This window comes from Ovis canadensis, chromosome 1, assembly GCF_042477335.2.
Source record: "Ovis canadensis isolate MfBH-ARS-UI-01 breed Bighorn chromosome 1, ARS-UI_OviCan_v2, whole genome shotgun sequence".
NCBI classification, from domain to species: Eukaryota; Metazoa; Chordata; class Mammalia; order Artiodactyla; family Bovidae; genus Ovis; species Ovis canadensis.
The window spans coordinates 3,638,974-3,656,462 of NC_091245.1; the positions used below are offsets into that span (position 1 = coordinate 3,638,974).

General features: G+C 50.5%; 1 protein-coding gene across 13 annotated transcripts in view; it reads right to left on the minus strand.

The window, feature by feature from the left end:
- The window catches only part of TRAF3IP1 (TRAF3 interacting protein 1), a 61,896-nt gene that overhangs the window by 23,491 nt on the left and 20,916 nt on the right, over nucleotides 1-17,489 (minus strand). For 5 of the 13 annotated variants that reach the window (XM_069583783.1, XM_069583739.1, XM_070292533.1 and 2 more), the window contains 6 exons: nucleotides 15,981-16,001; nucleotides 14,867-14,951; nucleotides 14,413-14,496; nucleotides 12,473-12,596; nucleotides 12,228-12,264; nucleotides 9,514-9,590 (listed from right to left, as the gene is read on the minus strand). In XM_069583783.1, the coding sequence (XP_069439884.1) occupies nucleotides 9,514-9,590; nucleotides 12,228-12,264; nucleotides 12,473-12,596; nucleotides 14,413-14,496; nucleotides 14,867-14,951; nucleotides 15,981-16,001 (428 nt within the window). Of the gene's footprint in view, nucleotides 1-9,513; nucleotides 9,591-12,227; nucleotides 12,265-12,472; nucleotides 12,597-14,412; nucleotides 14,497-14,866; nucleotides 14,976-15,978; nucleotides 16,002-17,489 lie in introns of all 13 variants that reach the window. The other 8 variants (XM_069583760.1, XM_069583730.1, XM_069583713.1 and 5 more) reach the window with 3 other exon arrangements.

A 17,489-nucleotide genomic window follows, 5' to 3' on the forward strand; every position in this document is an offset into this window, starting at 1 on the left:
AAAATACAGAAAGGGAAAAAACTGGCGTGCACGCACGCACACACACACGAGGAATAAACCCTGCCTTGTGTGTACAAATTAACACACACACACACTTCTCATCTGTAGCTCTGATCAACAAGAGGGCCTAAGAGAAGAAACACTTGAAAAGCAGTGAGCACCCCTAGGGAACAGACCATGGTTTCTAAACACCATCCTCCACTGAAAGGAACCAGGAGGAAACGGCTCACGCCAGGGCTGGGGCGGCACAGGAAAAGCCTAGGGCGTCCTGGTGGGCCAGAGAGCAGGGAAGGGCTCCAGGAACAACACGGGCAGAACGAAGGGGCACAGGAGCCTGTCTGAAGGGGCCCCAAATCAGAGGCAGGTTGAGTGTAAAAATAATGATAGAATAAAGTTGGAAACCGTGGTGAGCACACAGTGACATAATCAAACTGAAAATTAGTGAAGGACGGGGTACCTACAGGGTCTGGAAGTACTTCCTCACATGCAGCATTAATTACAGAGAGTAACGGGACAGTGGAGAAGAGACCCACAGGTGCAGCAGCCGTAACGGGACAGATGAGAACACGTGCCTCGCAACGGGACGCGGCGAGAAGAGCAGGCCTCCCTTCTGGGCGGTCCCCACCCAGGGTGGCCACGATGCTGAGGAGGTGCCCGCACTCACTTCCTGGGCGGGGTGGGGTGGTCCTGCCCCAGGGATGGAGAACGGCCCTGTTCAGAGAAACTGTTCAGGAACGTATCTGGGGGGGATACCTGCAATCTGTTCTCAGAGTACAGAATTTCTTTGTCCCTTACATGTAACTTCTCTCCAAGTGCAAGAGTCCTGTGACACTCACTGTGGCCCCACACAGGCACGTGTTCGGGGCCTGGCACATTAGCAGAAGCCCACCAGCTCTGGGACCTGGTGATCATGGCCACCACTTCCAGGACGGGCTTCCCAGAAGGCCTTCCTTCCCTGGAACCCGAGCCGGCTTCACTTCCCTGGGGGCTAAAGGTGAAGCCAAAACTCACCAGAGGATGAGTGCGGGGGTGGGGCAGGGGTCCTGAGCGGGAGGACCACGACACACGCTCCTTTCTCACGTGACACTCCCCCGTCGGTCTCTGAAGCATCTGAAAGTTCTCAAAAGCGCCCCTCACAACCTTAAATGGTTGACCTGCTTCTAAATCTGCTTTTCTTCACAAGTAGCTTTTGAAATTGTTTAAAAGCATTTGCTCTGCTTTGCTCAGCTGTTACTATTACAATATAATCATCCATCATTTCTCACTGCAAATGACCCTACTTGTAGCACAGTCAAGCTTTTTAAAGCTACCGAGAAACCCAACCAGTTCCCAAACTATTAATATGTGGAAATTACTCCTGAGTACCAAAACCTAACAAATAAACCTTTTATAACACGTATGGACTATACTTGAAAGAGTATTAAGACACAGTATCTTTTATTTGTAAGCAACTTATAAATAGCAATGTCTAAGATAAACACATTGCTGCTCTAACATCTTTTCTCTCTGTAAGGGATTTAAGAATATTCTCTGAAATTTATAGCTGATGTGGAGTGAAACCCTGACAAAACACAAGCCCTGCACTAAGTGGTCATCCGTCCTGGCCTCTGTAACGACAGGAAGACGGAAAGGCGTTATTGGTCATCAGAGAGTTCCAACTGGTGGGGGGGTCTTCAGCCAGAAGGAACGCGCTGGAGGCTGATCACAGAGCCTTGACAGTGCTGCAATATGGAAACCTGTACGCGCACTGCTGCTATGAAGTAAGAAATCGGAACATTTCAATGCCAAGCCTTAGTTTTCCTTGACTGTAAGAGATCCCTGTGACCTGGACCCCGAGACAGAGACGGAGCCCTGCCCTTGGGCCATTCTCTATCTCAGGCCCTCCCAGACAGCCATTCCGCTGGATTACATTAAACACTCAAAAGAACCTCACTCCTGCATCCAGGTCTGGTTCCTCCAGCAACAGTGCTTCCCCGGGAGCTGCTTTGTTTTCAAGTCAGAAGGAACGATAAAGAGACGGGACCAGAAAAACAAAAGTGTTTCTCACCTAAAACAGCAAGCACATGTTTTAGAGGGACAAAAATAACTAAGAATAAGAATAGCTGCCAGGAAATACACCTCTTTGTTTCAAGGGAAGATGAGTAATTACAGGACCTCGGGATTCAAACAGCTCTAGAGGGAACGAGCAGCTCTGCTTCATGCACGCAGCACGGGCCCTGCCCCTGCAGGGCAGGCGGCTTCTGGTGAACCCGGGACGGGTCCCCAGGCTGCACAAGCTCTGCTGCCTCCGAACCCTCCGCCCAGGACGGGAGGGAGAGCTGGCACCCGGGCCTGGCGCAGGAGACCTGGGCCGAGGACGCAGTCGCCCAGACCCCAAGTCCCTCAGCAGTGTGGACTCCCTGGGCATTTGGGGATGGGTTCAGGGCCCCCGTGCACACCTCAAAGTCTTCAGACGTCTAGCACATCCCCTCATATACCTTAAATCACCTCTAGATTATTTATAATACCAAATTATAAATACAATATTTATAATACCAAATACAGGCTATTCCCATGATCCAGGCTTATCCTGTATTATATTATTTACTCCTAAATCCCATTCAGAGGAATAAAGGACTTAAATTTTACTGACCCAGGTCATTTATTTTCTTCAAAAAGCATGTCATGGTTTTGGCAGGAAGAGACATCATATTTCAGATGACCTTAGAAAGAAGGAAAGTGAAGTTGCTCGTTTGTGCCCGACTCTTTGCAACCCCATGGACTGTAGCCCACCAGCCTCCTCCATCCATGGGATTTCCCAGGCAAGACTACTGGAGTGGGTTGCCATTCCCTCCTCCAGGGGATCTTCCCGACCCGGGGATGGAACCCAGGTCTCCCTGATTGCAGGCAGACGCTTTACCGTCTGAGCCACCAGGGAAGCCTGAGAAGGCAGTGTAAATACGACATAAACAGCTGCCAGTACTGCAAATTTAAGTTTCGCTTTTTGGAACTTTCTGGAATCACTTTTCCCTCCAGATATCTTCTGTCTGAGGCTGGTTGGATCCCTGGGCTTGGAACCCACGGGGGCAGAGGGCCCAATGTACATTGTCAGTGGTACTGGGCGGGGCTCTGAGCGCAGTGCCGAGATTACAGGACATGCTGGCGGGACCACGGCTCTCTGCCTCTGTCAGCCCTGGACCCACAGAGACTCCCGCCCGCAAGGCTGCCCTGTGCTGTGCCGCAGGGCCCAGCGGGCCGGCCAACGGAGGAGGAAAACTCCGGGGGATGGTGCAGGACGGGGAAGCCTGGCATGCTGCAGCTCACGGGCTCATAAAAAGTCGGACACAACTTAGCCACTGAACAGCAACAAATCATTTTTGTGGTCTATAATATAACCAGGGCATATATCTGTAAATATTCTGAAGCAATACTGCTGATGATTTTGTGGTGACAATTCAATTTTATATCCAAAACCCACAATCTCCAGCCTGCGTATTAGAAAACATAAAACTATCAGCTTATTTCTAAATAAATAAATACAAAAACCCTATAACTCTTCATGATTAAAATTAATTTCAGTGGTTTCCCAGTTCAGCTATTAAAAGTCTCATCAGTCTAGACAGACTGCAGCACATGTCCCTTTTATTTCCATCACAGCAATTTAAATGGGAACAATATTCCTAGTATAAGAACATCCAGTAAGACTAGGACCATAAACTTTCAAACGAAAAACACGTTTATCAGGTGCAGAACTCCAGTTAAGCGAGGATGCAGAAGAGCATTTTTCTAACAGGGGTTATGGAATTTGTAATGAAATTGCACCATCTAGCCACCAAAATAAGAAATAACTATTTCAGATCTATTCAGATCACCAAAGTAAAAGAGAATATGACCCAAACCCCTGACTTTTGTATAAGAGTTTAGGTAATTACCGTTAGCTATATTCTGTTTATTAACGTTAAAATATAACATGTTTGTGATATGGTCATTTTATCCATCAAGAGCCATCTCATGATACAAGAGGTTCTCAAATTCCCAGACAAGGGCTTCTTCGAGACAGGCACCCACAATCTCTACTGGCGTGTGGGTGTTGCACGTGCCCTTATGACTGCTCTCCTTCAGAAGGGCAGCAAAACAGCATCCGGAGGTCCGACTCGGCACACACTCAGGTTCCGGTCTGTGGAGACGGACGGCTTCTAGCAGCCCCCACACAACACGCAGTTCATGCGACCAAGAAGATGAAGAGAACAAACCCATCAAAACTTTAAATAAATGAAGCGAAGGAAATCTACAAAGAGGAGACTCTGAGCCTATTTCACAGGAAAGAATTTACATGAAAAGAAAAAGCAGCTCAAGTGTACAGTCACAGAACAGATATAAAACGGAAAAAAAAAATAGCACCCGAGAGAAGATTGCATAAAAGGAGACTGAGAAATCTTTAAGCAGTGCTTTAAAGTGAGCGAGCTGTCTTTGACACCGCTGTTATTACTCCAAAGCATCTTCATTTATAAAGCCTGAAAAGCAAGCATTTTCAAAGCATAAGAAACACTGTAGTAAAACTGCTTTTCTGGTTGTTTTTTCAAAAACTTCATAAATCTGAAGGAAAAAAATGCTTGGCATGAGCCAATATCTTCCTATTAACAAAGTTTATATTTCCTCTTGAAAAGAGAGCAAGTAAGTCCGGATGAGGAGAAAAATGCTCAAAGCAATCCGACTCACATATTTATTCCATAATGTATTCCTCAAGTCCATTAGCACAATAAGAAAGGGCTTTTCTTCCAACACAACTTCAAAGACAGGCTGGAGAGATGCCCAGATTACAAATATGTATTTCCTTAGCATTGGAAAAAAGTGCTCCCTCCAGAAAAGTACAAAGTACCGAAACTCAGGGCACACTACAAGCTGTGTGAGAGCAGAGAAAACACTTTTCAAATTTCTGAATGAGCTAGAGAAGATAAACAATTAATGTTGTGATTAATGCATATAAATCAAGAGTGACCACAGGTAGATACGGCCTACAAATAGAGTCTTCCAGTCACCTCTCCGTGAAATCCAGCATACACTGAAGTGTGGACTGACCCCAGAGAGAAAAAGAAGACACACTCTGCAGCCACAAAAGCAACATTTATAATAATTGACCACAAACTAGGCCACAAAGAAAGTCTCCACTCCAAACAATCAACATCACAGAGACCACATTCTCTGAACATATGATCATACTAGATACTGGGGGGGAAAAAAAAAACCTTCTATGTTTAAAAGCTAAAAACCAAACTCCCAAATAGCTCATGTGCTAAAGAAGAAATAACAACAACTACTTCATACTAAAATTCAAGGAATTTTTAGTTTTTAAAAATTTTAAATTTAAGGATAAAACATGCTTAAAGGGAGATGTATAGTCTTAAATATATTTGTTGAAAATGATGAAGACTAAAAACAAATGAGTTAAGTGTCTTTTACTCAAAAGGCTAGAAAAAGTAAACACCCGAAGAAATTAAGAGGAAGAATAGAGTAGAAATCAATGAAAGGAAAACAGAAGTCAGTACCTACAGAACCAAAAGCTGATGCTTTGCTACACGGTGTCTCTTTCAATAGTTTTTTCAAAGTCTTATCAAAGGAAAAAAAATACAGAATTTTTGGAAAGAAAGAGAACTATAACTATAGACCTATTTTTTAAATCACAAAGTATCTTGAAGCATCTTTTTGCCATGACTTTGTAAAATGGGCATGAAATAAGCGATTTCCTAGAGAAACACTGTGGAAGGGATGGCTGGCTGGCTCCTGTGCCTGCTCGCCCTTCTTTTCTTTCTTTTTTTTTTTTAGTGGGGTTTTTGGTTTACTTGTTGTTAATTGAGGTAGAGTTGTACTGATCTCTCTTCTTAACAGCAAAGCTTCCTGCCGTGTGAGCAGCCCACATGTGGTAGACGTGCCAGTTCCAAAACCCTCAGCCCTTAGCCAGGCAGGCGGCCTCCACCACTTAATCCAAGTGCCTTGCAAAACCGTCATTTTCTGCCCATCCCAGGCAGTGAGAAAATCTGGCAAGTTTTGGTCTGTATGACAGAACCTCTGTATAACGGAACCTCTCATTGCTAGCTAAGCACATGGATGTGTGGAAGTAAGATGTCACTTCACAGACCCCTTAGCAACGAAGATCTGACCAATATAATGAAAGCTGAAGTGTGCGTTATTCCATTAAACAGTCTAATGGATTAGTTTGAGAGAACAGAAAAGCCAGTGACTCAATGGCTCCGATACCAAGAAAACAGCGAGGAGAGAAGGAACTGGCAATGGAGTGACTGAACCAGCATCAGAGGGTTGCTGTGTGGACCACAGCAAGGAACGCAGAGTGCCCCTGGCACAGAGGAAGCAGCGGGAACGAGAATCCATGTTAATACCAAAGAAGCAAAAAGGTGCAACTGCACGTCCCTCTGGTCGGCCAAGAAAAATTGCTAAGTATGACAATGTAACAAACGATGCTGGAACATCTGGTTACCATATGCAAAATAAACACGCTTCAGTCCATACCTTGCATCCTATACAAAAATCAACTCAGAATATAAAGCCTAAACTATAAAATCTCCAGAAAATGTAAGAAGAAACCTCTGTGACCGAGGGTTTGGCAAGACTTCTTGCATACAACACCAACGTTCGAGTGCTTTAAAACTTTAAACTTCTGCTGTTTGAAAGACACTTTTAAGGGAAGGAAAAGACAAGCCCTGGACTAGAAGAAAACATTTATGCTCTGTATCTGATAAGAGTCTTATGTCCAGAATATATGAAGGATTCTCAGAACTTAACAGTAAGAATACAACCAGCCTAGGTTTCAAAGGGGCAAAAAAAAAAAAATGTGGACACTTTACGAAAGAAGATATAAGAATAGAAAATAAGCAAAGAAAAGATATTTAATATCATTAGCAACTAAGAAAATACAAGTCAAAACCACAAGACATTTTAAAAAACTGACCGTATCAAGTGTTGATGAGGACGTGGAGAAACTGGAACTCAACTGCCGGTCCGAAGGTAAGTGGTGCAACCACTCTGGAAAACAGCCTGGCAGTTTTTTTAAAAAGCTGAACATATGACCCAGCAGTCCCCTCCTAAGTGTTTACCCAGATGGACAAAAGTACTTGTCCACACAGACTTGTTCACAGCAGCTTTATCTGGAATTATCCCAAACTAGAAGCAACCCAAATGCTCCCCAGTTGATAAAAGGGTAAACACACTGCAGTACATCCACACGGTGGTAAAAGAAGTGAACTGTGGACACACACTGCGACGTGGATATGCTGCAAGATAATTACGGCCGGTAAAGAGCATATACCAGATGAGTCCATTCATGTACAATTCTGGGAAATCAGACTAAACTACAGCCACAGAAGGAAGGTGGATGGTTGCTGGGGACGGCGGGGTGCAGGGAGGAAACGGGTGATGGAGGACACAGGCCACCTCTGAGGGCCGTGGGCATGTTCATTATCAGCTCTGGCTGCAGAGGTGTGTGAAAACAGGGACTCTCATCCCGCGGAGAGAACAAGTCAGCACAGCCTTGACGGAGCCTGGTGAAACTGAAGCCCTGCCCGTGTTCTGGCACCGCCTCGAGAGTGGGGGCGGGGGGGGGCAAACCACAGGCCGAGGCCAGGTCCTGCTGTTGTGAGAAAGCTTTATCGGGACGCAGACACGCCTTCCCGTACCAGTGTCTATGCAACAGCTGCCTGTGGAGGCATCAGCAGAGCTGAGAAGCTGCGGCAGACACCATGTGGCTCTCAAGCCTCAAGTATTTACTGTCTGGCCTTTTACAGAAAACATCTGCTGATCACTGCTGGAGACCAACACTGGCTCTTGTGTGCCAGGACACACGCAAAGGAGACCACGGAAGCGCCCTGCACAACAGCGAAAGGCTGGAGGACCCGAAGTGCCCACCAGTGAAGGAACCGATTACTAACAAACACTGGAATACCATTCATCAATTAAAATGAGTAAACTAGACCTACAGGCATGAAAACAGGCAGGGTCTCGGAAACTCCATGCTGTCTGAAGAAAGCTGCAAACAACAACAAGATGAGGTTACAAACCCACAGGAAGGAGGCATCACACAGAATCCATCTTAGTGGCTGCCCTAGTGAGGACAGGACTGAAGCAAGCCCAGAAACGACTTCAACTTTTCCTACACATTTTCGTTTATTTTTATAAAATCTAATTAAGATATTTTAGAAGACCCACAAGTTAGATAAATTTAAATGTGACGTCTATAACATACCGAAGAAGAAAAAGCAGAGAAACTTGCTGGTTTTTCCACCCGACTATAATACACATCACCCCCAACTTTAAAAACGCTAACTATACTTTTCACAGCAGCGAATGTTCACCGAACAAGGGAATTTTTCCCCTTTTATCTTCTGAAGGCAAGAGACCTACCCATCTGAAATTTACTTTCAGAGGAAACTGAAACACAGGTCTAGTGTGCTTTGCATAAAAACAAAGAGTTATAAAATTTAAACCGACTGCAGCTTCAAAGGTTACCTACAGTAACGGCCTGAGGCACACACTGGAGGTTTCCGACCGGTCTGCACAAACACTGCCAGGGACGGCGGAGAGCGCTCCAGGCTCACGAGCAGGACGATGGCACAGTGAAATTCCACAGCGACAGACCACAGAGGGCAGAGAGGGCTCTTTCCCTTTGAGAAGAGCGGGCGGCCGCGCTCTCCTCCTGCCGCTGGCTGCGAGGGGCTCCCTCTAACGGGGGGTTTCAGCCCTACGGGTCTCCTTGCAGCTGCTTCAGGCCAGATCTTCGTGACAAACCCAGGACATATTAAGCAGAATTATCTAAAATAAATAACCGTTAATCCAACTAGAAGGAAAGAGAAGCGGCCGCGTGAGTGTCTGCATATAAACTTACTGGATTGTTGGCTCCTGACAAAGCTAAGAAACCCAGAAACTTATCTTAGAAACCAAGAAGTGAAGATTTATTCTTATTTTTTTAAGGCGCTAAGACAGAAAGCTCTTGGTGGCATCTGAGGCGCACCACCTGGCCTGCAGGTATTCACCCCATGTCACGCGCCCCAGGGCAGGGGCTGGTGGGAGGGAGGTGGGGGTGCTAACAGAGCCAAGCCACACCCCTGGAAGGGAGACAGCTGGGAGACCAGCCACAGACAGCACACGCGCTCAAGTCAGATCTGAAAACTCCCCAGACTTCCACTCTGTCACCAGCTGGGGTCTCGCGGACGGACAGCCTGCCCGCCCCCACGGTGCAGAAAGAAGGGGCGGGCCGGGCAGGAAGGGGTCGGCACGGGGTCAGTGCAGGCTGAGGGAGGCCTCCACGCCACCCGGGACGGGACTAGACGTGGGTGCGGAGGAGCATCATCAGCCCCCAGAGCCCCGCGCCGTCTATCCTGCCAGCTGGGGGGCAGTGGGGGGAGGCTTGTAAGCACGTCCGGTGCCGTCGCTGATAATCACAGGATCTGAAGGCTGTGCCTAGTCTCTGAAAGCAAATGTGTGAATCAGGTTAAATGCCAGTGCTTACAGAGGTCATTTCGTTACCTTCTCCCCAGGTCTGGCCGACGGCTGCAACTTCTCATAATCCTTCTTAGTCTCCAGAATTTTTTTGACAAGTCCTCCTGTTGGAAATCAGTGGTTTAATGTTAAAGCAGTTCTCTGCCCTAAGGAGCCAGCTTACTCTAAGTGCAGGTGGGGTGAGGAGGAATGCTAAGATTCTTTCTCTTTCTATACTGAAACAGCTTCAAATACCCTTTACAAGATAAAAGAGAAAAGCAACTCTTTCAGCCTGTTGCAGACTAAGTGCTAATATTTCTTTATGTGGCGGAAAGAGTCGTCAACTCCTTTTTTATTATTATTTTAAAACAGGATTACTCATGAGATAAATACCATATGAAAAATCATTTGAATATACCTTGTTTGGCACGTTTGACCTTGGAAACATGTGACTATTTTACATTAATAAAACTAAATTAAATCAAAAATTTTAAAGCCTAAAGATCGAAAGCAAAAGAAAACTATAAACGCAGCAGTATCTTATCAGCATGCATAACCTAACAGAGAAGAGTTATTTTACCACTGAAAAACAGAGCCATTGGCTGTGTGTCCCTAAGGGGGCGGCTACTAAGACCCAGAAGGCACTCAGCTCTGCCAGGAGTGCCCTGATGTGCCCTCAGTAGGCACATGGGTGGTAACCACCGTGCGTCCCTAAGGGGGCGGCTACTAAGGCCCAGAAGGCACTCAGCTCTGCCAGGAGCGCCCTGACGTGCCCTCAGTGGGCACACGGGTGGTAACCACTGTGCATCCCTGAGGGGGCGGCTACTAAGGCCCAGAAGGCGCTCAGCTCTGCCAGGAGCGCCCTGATGTGCCCTCAGTGGGCACATGGGTGGCAACCACGGCTGCTGTGCTGCTCTTGGTCGCTCAGCCGTGTCCAGCTCTCAGTGGCCCCAGGGACTCTAGCCCACCAGGCTCCTCTGTCCATGGGATCCTCCAGGCAAGGACACTGGAGGGGTTGCCGTGCCCCACTCCAGTTCACCACTGGTAGTGCTGTTTTAAGTTGCTGAGTCTGTGAAATGCAGGATAAAGAAACACGGCTGAAAGTGTTGGGAGCCAGAATTGCCGGCACGAGCAGAGATGTCCGTGGACAAATCAAAGAACTTGGGGAAAACATAAATCATGAGTCTAAAGTAAAAATACCAACATGAGCTCAGGATTTAACTTTCTTACGAAAAAGTCAGAAAACCCCTAGGTACGATGACCAACCCAGAAGAGACGTGCGACCAGGCTCCTTGGAGATACGGGGCGGGAAGAAGTACACAAAAGAGCCTAAAACCTTTGTCCCACCAGAAACCAGGAAGCCACAGAGTCTACTGGGCAAACGTGGGCAGAAGGACATGGAGAAAACTCAGGTGGACCGAGACAGAACACATCAAGCGTGTTAAGGCCGTGACTTCAGAACGACATCAAAACCACCATCACCACCAGCACAGCCCTCATCAGTCACCCCTCAAGGTGCCAGGACACAAATGCCCTGTGAGGAACACCCATCAATAAAGGGGGAGCATGGAGCAGCAAACGCCTGGGGAGGGAAAGCCAGACAACGTGGAGTCGCCAGCCAAAATGTGCTGGGGGATGGGGACGAGAAGGCCACCCCCCACGACCCCCACGAGTAACAGAGCGCGACCCACGTCCGGGCACAGAGACAGCAGGCGTGACCAGGAGCCAACACCACCACCACCGCCTGCTCTCGCCCAAACAAACCGAATCTGACCAGGTCTCTAGAACCAACTCACAGGAACAGAAGAGCATGAGAAAAAACGCACGACATCGGTGGGTAAGCAGCAGCACCCAACTGTGAGGAACCCTAGAGGACAAGCAACCAGCCTCTTCAACAAATAAATCACAAGTGGGATGGGGTGGGAGGGGGATTCTACAGAGAGAATTAAGAGTTAGATCAGTCAGCTGCAAACACAGGGACCTTACCTGGATTCTGACTCAAAAGAACTAGGAAAAAAACACAAAACAACTGGGACAAAAAACAAGCACTAGACGATATAAAAAGCAGGGACGACTGTTTTTTACAGGCAATAATGGAAATATGGATATTATTCTTTAAAAATAAAAACCTGTTCACAACAGAAATGATGCTCTCCAGAACCTGAAAAATGTGGGGAGTGGGGGGTCACCTTGGGTGGAGATGGAGGTAAGACAAGACGACCGCTCACTGCAAAAGCTGCATGATAGCCCAGCGTTCGCCAGACTACTCTCTCGGCCTTTACACACGTTTGAACTAAGAGAAGACATTGTGGGGACCTCCCTCGTGGTTCGGGGGCGAAGACACCACATTCCCAAAACAGGGAGCAGGGGTTCAATCCCAGATGGGGGCACTAAGATCCCAGATGCCTCACGCTGTGGCCGGAAAAAAAAAAAAGACACTTCCTGGAAAGAAAACAGTATTACAGAACTGTCGACCTGGAGGGGACCTCAGGAGTCCCCCAATGCCATGGTCTAACCGTGTGGGTAAGAAGGGACGTCATCTCCACAGCTGCCCACCGCTGACCTCCGGGTCCTGCCCCCATCCCCAATGGCTTCCATCGTCCCCAGGATGAACCACACACCGAGGAGGCATCGGTGCCACGGCATCCTCTCTACTGCTACTCAGACCCCTGGGCAAACCACGGCAGACCAAGCTCACTTCACCAGGCCCTTTCAGAGCACAGAGGACACACCCGGGGCACGTGCACTGGCCCATGACTCACCGTGCTTCTCGTCTTCCTCCAGGTCCACCGCCTGGGCCTGAGCAGGAGAGGAAGCAGAGAAAAGAGGCTCAGGCTTGCTGAGATCCCAAGCCCACACCCGCGTGGATCTCATCAGGGTAGGGACCAGGTTAAAGAGGGTGGAAAACTAACTGGAACTTCAGAGGAAAGCTCTGTGCACACAGATCTCAGAGCGGGAGGACTCAGCCCGGCGGGTGACGACCCAACGCGCGCCGCGCTTCACCCACCATTTCAAGCTCCGACATCTCGGGGAGCTGTGGGGTGGCCTCCACCACAAACTGGTCGTCTTCCTCGTTGTCAGAGTTCTGCGACTCGGTGATCACATTGGACACGGTTTTACCACTCCCCGTCCTAAACGAAGAGAAACTGGGTTCCGTTGGAAAGCTTCCCCTGGCCACGCACTCCCATCAACCCCAGGCACCTGGAACTGCGTGCTCAGTCCTGCCCAAGTCTCCCCGCCTGCCACCCCTTCACCCCGTGCCCTGGGGAGGCCAGGCCTCCCGGAGCCCTCAGCGGCCGCTGACCCCCTCCCAGGCCTCCACTCTGCAGATGCAGGGGAGGGCATGGTTTCCCTGTGCTTACACTGGCTTCTGGACTACGCTCCCTAAAATCTGCCAACTCCAAATTCCGTGTTGTCTGAGCTTCTCTGACAACAGATGAATGTTGTCTGCCATTTGACAGAGAATGAGATGGCTGGATGGCATCACCGATTCAATGGACATGAGTTTGAACAAGCTCCAGGAGTCGGTGATGGACAGGGAAGCCTAGCGTGCTGCAGTCCATGGGACAGGACTGAGTGACTGAATGGAACTGACTGAGCTTCTCCGAGAACCAGCGCTCTCGCCCTCAACCCCAGCCCTGATCGCCCTCACCGGCCAGCCCTGGGGCCCACGCTGCACCCCCAGTGCTGGAGAGGTCCCACCCAGTCGCTGGGCTCGGGGGCCCCCAAATGCTCCTGCACCCCTCTCTCAGCCACAGGCCTATGGCGGGGCCTGGTCACCGCCACAGACAGCAGACGCTCAGCCCCGAATCCAAGCCCCTGCTCCGTGACCACCCCACCCCACCCGAGAGTCTTCCCATCTCTGGCTGGAGAAAAGTCCACGTAATGCTGACTGGACCCTTCACCTCGTGCCCTGGGGGCGCCCGTGAGCACACCCTGCCTCTCCACGCTCTGCGGGCCTCTGGGGTGGGCGGCCTGTCCTCTGCAGGAGGCTCAGCAGCACCCTGGCCCCGAGCCCAGCTCGACCCCGGGCGCCTTGTCTCCACGTCCTCCCCAGTCCCGATGCCACAAAATGTCCCCAGGGGCAGCCCCGAACAAGGACCTCGGCCCTGGTCCAGTCTGGGCACCAGGCCCTCCTCTCTTTCCTCTGAGCCCCAAGCCTCCACCCCCAGACTCACCGTCAGCTCAGGAGAAAGACAAAGAGCCAGGAGCTCACCGCCCAGGACCTCGCCCGCCCACCAGCCCCCTCTCCGTGAGGCCAGTCCCCCAACACGCCCGCTGTTTCCCAACAGCCTGCCCCCAACCCACACCACCCGTGCCTCCCGTCTCCCCTCCCGACTGGACCATCCCCACCACCTTAAAAACAGGAACTCTCTAACTTCTCTCAGGCCTTCCCACCACCACCTGCTGCCTCATTCCTTCGATCCCCTGGGCAACAAGGCTTAAAAGACACACCGGCGCTGCCTTGGCCCTGCCTCCCTCCCAGCTGAAGCCCGCTCCAACCAGCCCGCTCTCCTCCTCCTGTCCCTCACTCTGACACTTCGCAGCGTGTCCACACTGGGTCCTCAGGGAGATCCGTAACATTCATGAAGCCCTGCGTGTGGCCTGTCTATACTGCTCACGGCTTTCTGTCTTTTGTCTCTAATCTTTGTGCGATTAAGCCTTTACATTCTTTTATCCCATTTTCCCCGGACTGTCCTTATGCTCAGAAAATTCTCTTATCTAGAGATGGAAGGCATACACTTTCCCCACAGTGGCAAAGATGTGATTGCAGAGCACGAACCCCTGGGTGGAGGCGGTCTGGCCCGTGCTTAGAGGTTGGGGCCCCCCCAGGTGCTGCGCTCCCACCTCAGCCTGTGCGCCACCCCTGCCAGCCCCACCCGCACTGGGGAAGCCCCACCCCCACTCCCGGTGCCCAGACACCGACGTGGCTGCCCAGGCCCCCACCTGTCTGTGGTCAGCACCTCCACACTCTCCTGCCGTCGAACCCGGGGAGGCGCGGGCCGTGCGCTCCCAGGCCGAGGTATCCTTCTGAAAAGAGACACAGGACACTTGTGCGTTTCCCAGTGGACAGAAGAACACCCAGGCTAGTGCTCACTTCCAGGCCACCTCCAACCTGCCAGTTAGGACGCGGTCTGCAGAGTATTAGGGACGTCTAAAAGCATCCACCTCTTAATCTCGTTAAGGTAAAAAGAGTGGTAAACGTAACGACCAGGAATCAAACCCGTGACAGAATTCAGCTGAGAGGACAAATCTCCCTTAACCTCTGAAATGCTCACAGGAGTCGGGTGCACCTCAGGTATGAGAAGATTAAGCGGGCTTTGCCTTCTCTGAACAAACACTTGCTCACGGCTGAGCTCAAGCAGCGCACGAGCTGGGGCAGTACGGCCGGCGCACAGACCTGACGGCCGCCGGGAGCTCGCCGGGCGGCTCGGGGCTCTCGGGCGCCTCGCTCTTCTCCTGGCCGGGAGCTCCGACGTCTCCTTCTGGACGGGCGGCCGGTCCACCAGCAAGTTCGAAAAGGAAAAAAAGAACAGAACAAGTAAACATGTGAAGAGACAGCCATCGAAACAATGACAAATATGAATGACAATTTTCTCATCATTTTGATGAAATTAAAACAGACTCTTGGTATCTAAATTTGGGGGAGGTGTGGGGACATGGGCAGACTCAAAGTACAAACTGGGTCCACTTCTCAAGAAAACAGAATTCAGCAGGTAGGTCTGTCAGGTCAGCAATTTAACTGAAAGGAAAACACAGCCCAAGGACAGAAGCGGACACACACGTGTAAACACGCGTGTGTCGAGGTGCTCAGCCGCCACCCACCACAGGGACAGACACCAGCAAACTCGGGGAGCTGCGGTTTGGCCCCGTGTCACACGCTCGTGTGAGACAGTCATCGTGTTGACACACGCGTAATCAACAGCGTGCTGTCCTCGGTCGTGTCGGCTCCCTGTGACCCCGTGGACGGTCGCCTGCCAGGCTCCTCTGTCCACGGGCTTCTCCAGGCAAGGACAGTGGAGTGGGTAACGTATCTAACAATTACATAGCGTAGGTGGGGGTCTAAAAGGACACTCATCCAAGTTATGAGCACTGGGATTACCAATGCTTTTCATTTTCTTCATATTTAAAGTTTTTTTATTTTGGCTCTGTACCATATTATTTTTATAATCTGAATAAAGTTTTGTTCATTTTGATAAAGATTTAATCCGTAAACAATAAACCCAAACTATTAAGACAATTAAATTTACTCTACTATTTAAACTGAAAGTGCTTTATATGTTAGAAAGTAGTAAAACCAGAATTTGATTATTGGAAATATAATTTATACTCAAGAAAAAAATTCCTGAAATGCATTCTTTTAAAACATAGAAAGTTAAATCTTAAATTGGTGGCTATGTTTCCTTAAGCTACTTTCACTAACAATGTATAAAACATAAATCTGAGAGTGCATGTTAGTATCTGTACACATGGACACAATTTATACCAAACATTTATTTAAGGCCATTACTTACCTGCATCACTAGAACAGTCACCTAAAAAAAAAAAAAAGTACATCGAATCAATTTCTGTCAGGAAACTTCAGTATATTTAATGATCAGAACGGGATTTGAGAAAAATATATTAGTAATAACTTTGGATGTCCATTAGGGGAAAAATGGTCATTTCCTCATAGTCTTTTTTCCGGCTTCCTAATGCCAGAGTTTTATTTTTAGAGAGAGACAGACAAACAAAACCATGAATCATAATATGTCATTACTTGAAAACAGGAGATAGGAATGAGGAGAAAGCGCGTCAGTCACAGAGCTGAGTGGCAGGCACAGAGGCGGGAGGCAGCAGAGCCAGGCGCAGGCAGGCGGGCCGTGCCACGCGAGTCAGCCGTGAGGGTCTGTTCATCGGCTCCCAGGCGGGAGGGCGTCTGCCCTCAGCAGCCCGCCTCGGCACTCGTCACCCCGGACTTTGCCTCCAAGTGCCACGTGATAGGGACAAGCGTGACGGCCGAGGCCACGACCAAGGAGGGAAGCACTGAAGGGCGGATGGACCCAGGACGGTCTCTGCGCTGGTCTCTGAAAGCACACGAACACGCGCGCACAAGAGCCAAAGTCCCTGGACGCAGGACGAGAACAGACGCCCCCAGGGACGGCCTAGGGACCCGGAGGACACACGCTTAAACGCGGGGAGGGCCAGACTGCAAAAGCGGCCTGTGGACACCAAGGTCAGGGCCACAGACAGGCCGCCCCAAAGGGGCCGGCTCTGGGGGCGCAGGGGGCCAGCCTTGGGCCTCAGACACCTGCCTCCTAGAGGTCCAGCCACGCAGAGGGCAGTCTGGAAGACGGGGCAGCCTGGGAGGATGCGCGGGGGTGCGAAGGGACCGGTGCGAGAGCTGCCTTGCCCCCGAGGCCCCGACACCATGGCCCCGGGCCTTCTTCAGAGCCAGGAGGGGCTGTGGGCCACGAGGGGCTCCGAGGGTGGCCGAGTCCTGAGCTGACCCCAGGCGCTGCACACACTCGGCGGCCTGCCCCCAGCCCAGCACGGCACCCCACCTCACAGACGCCCCCGGCCCTGGGCTCTGCCTGCACCACCCAGCCTCCACCCGCAACGCCCGGGCCGAGGCCCCCTCTGCCTTCCTCCCTCGTCCCTGGCCGGCGCCCCACCGCCAGGCTCCCAGCCCGTCAAGGCCACCAGCGGCCCCCCTGCCTTCGGGTGCATCCGCCCTCGGGTGTCCACACGCTTCCAGGCAACCCCACTGCTCCGTCCTTCCCCATCACCCCACAGCCCGGGCCAGTCTGGCCTCTGGACCACGCACTACGCTTCCCACACGATCTGAGCGTCATGAAGCCACTCACCCCTAAAAACAGCATCAGCGTCCTGTCTCCAAGCTTGCAATACAGCCACTGGCCCCAACTTCCGCCCCTGCCCTGCCCCGAGGGCCTCCCCGACCCCAGTGTGAAGTCTCCCCGCAGATCACCCCCACACCATCTGCTGCAGCGCCTGAGGCTTCAGCTCACTCAGGCGCTCTCTGC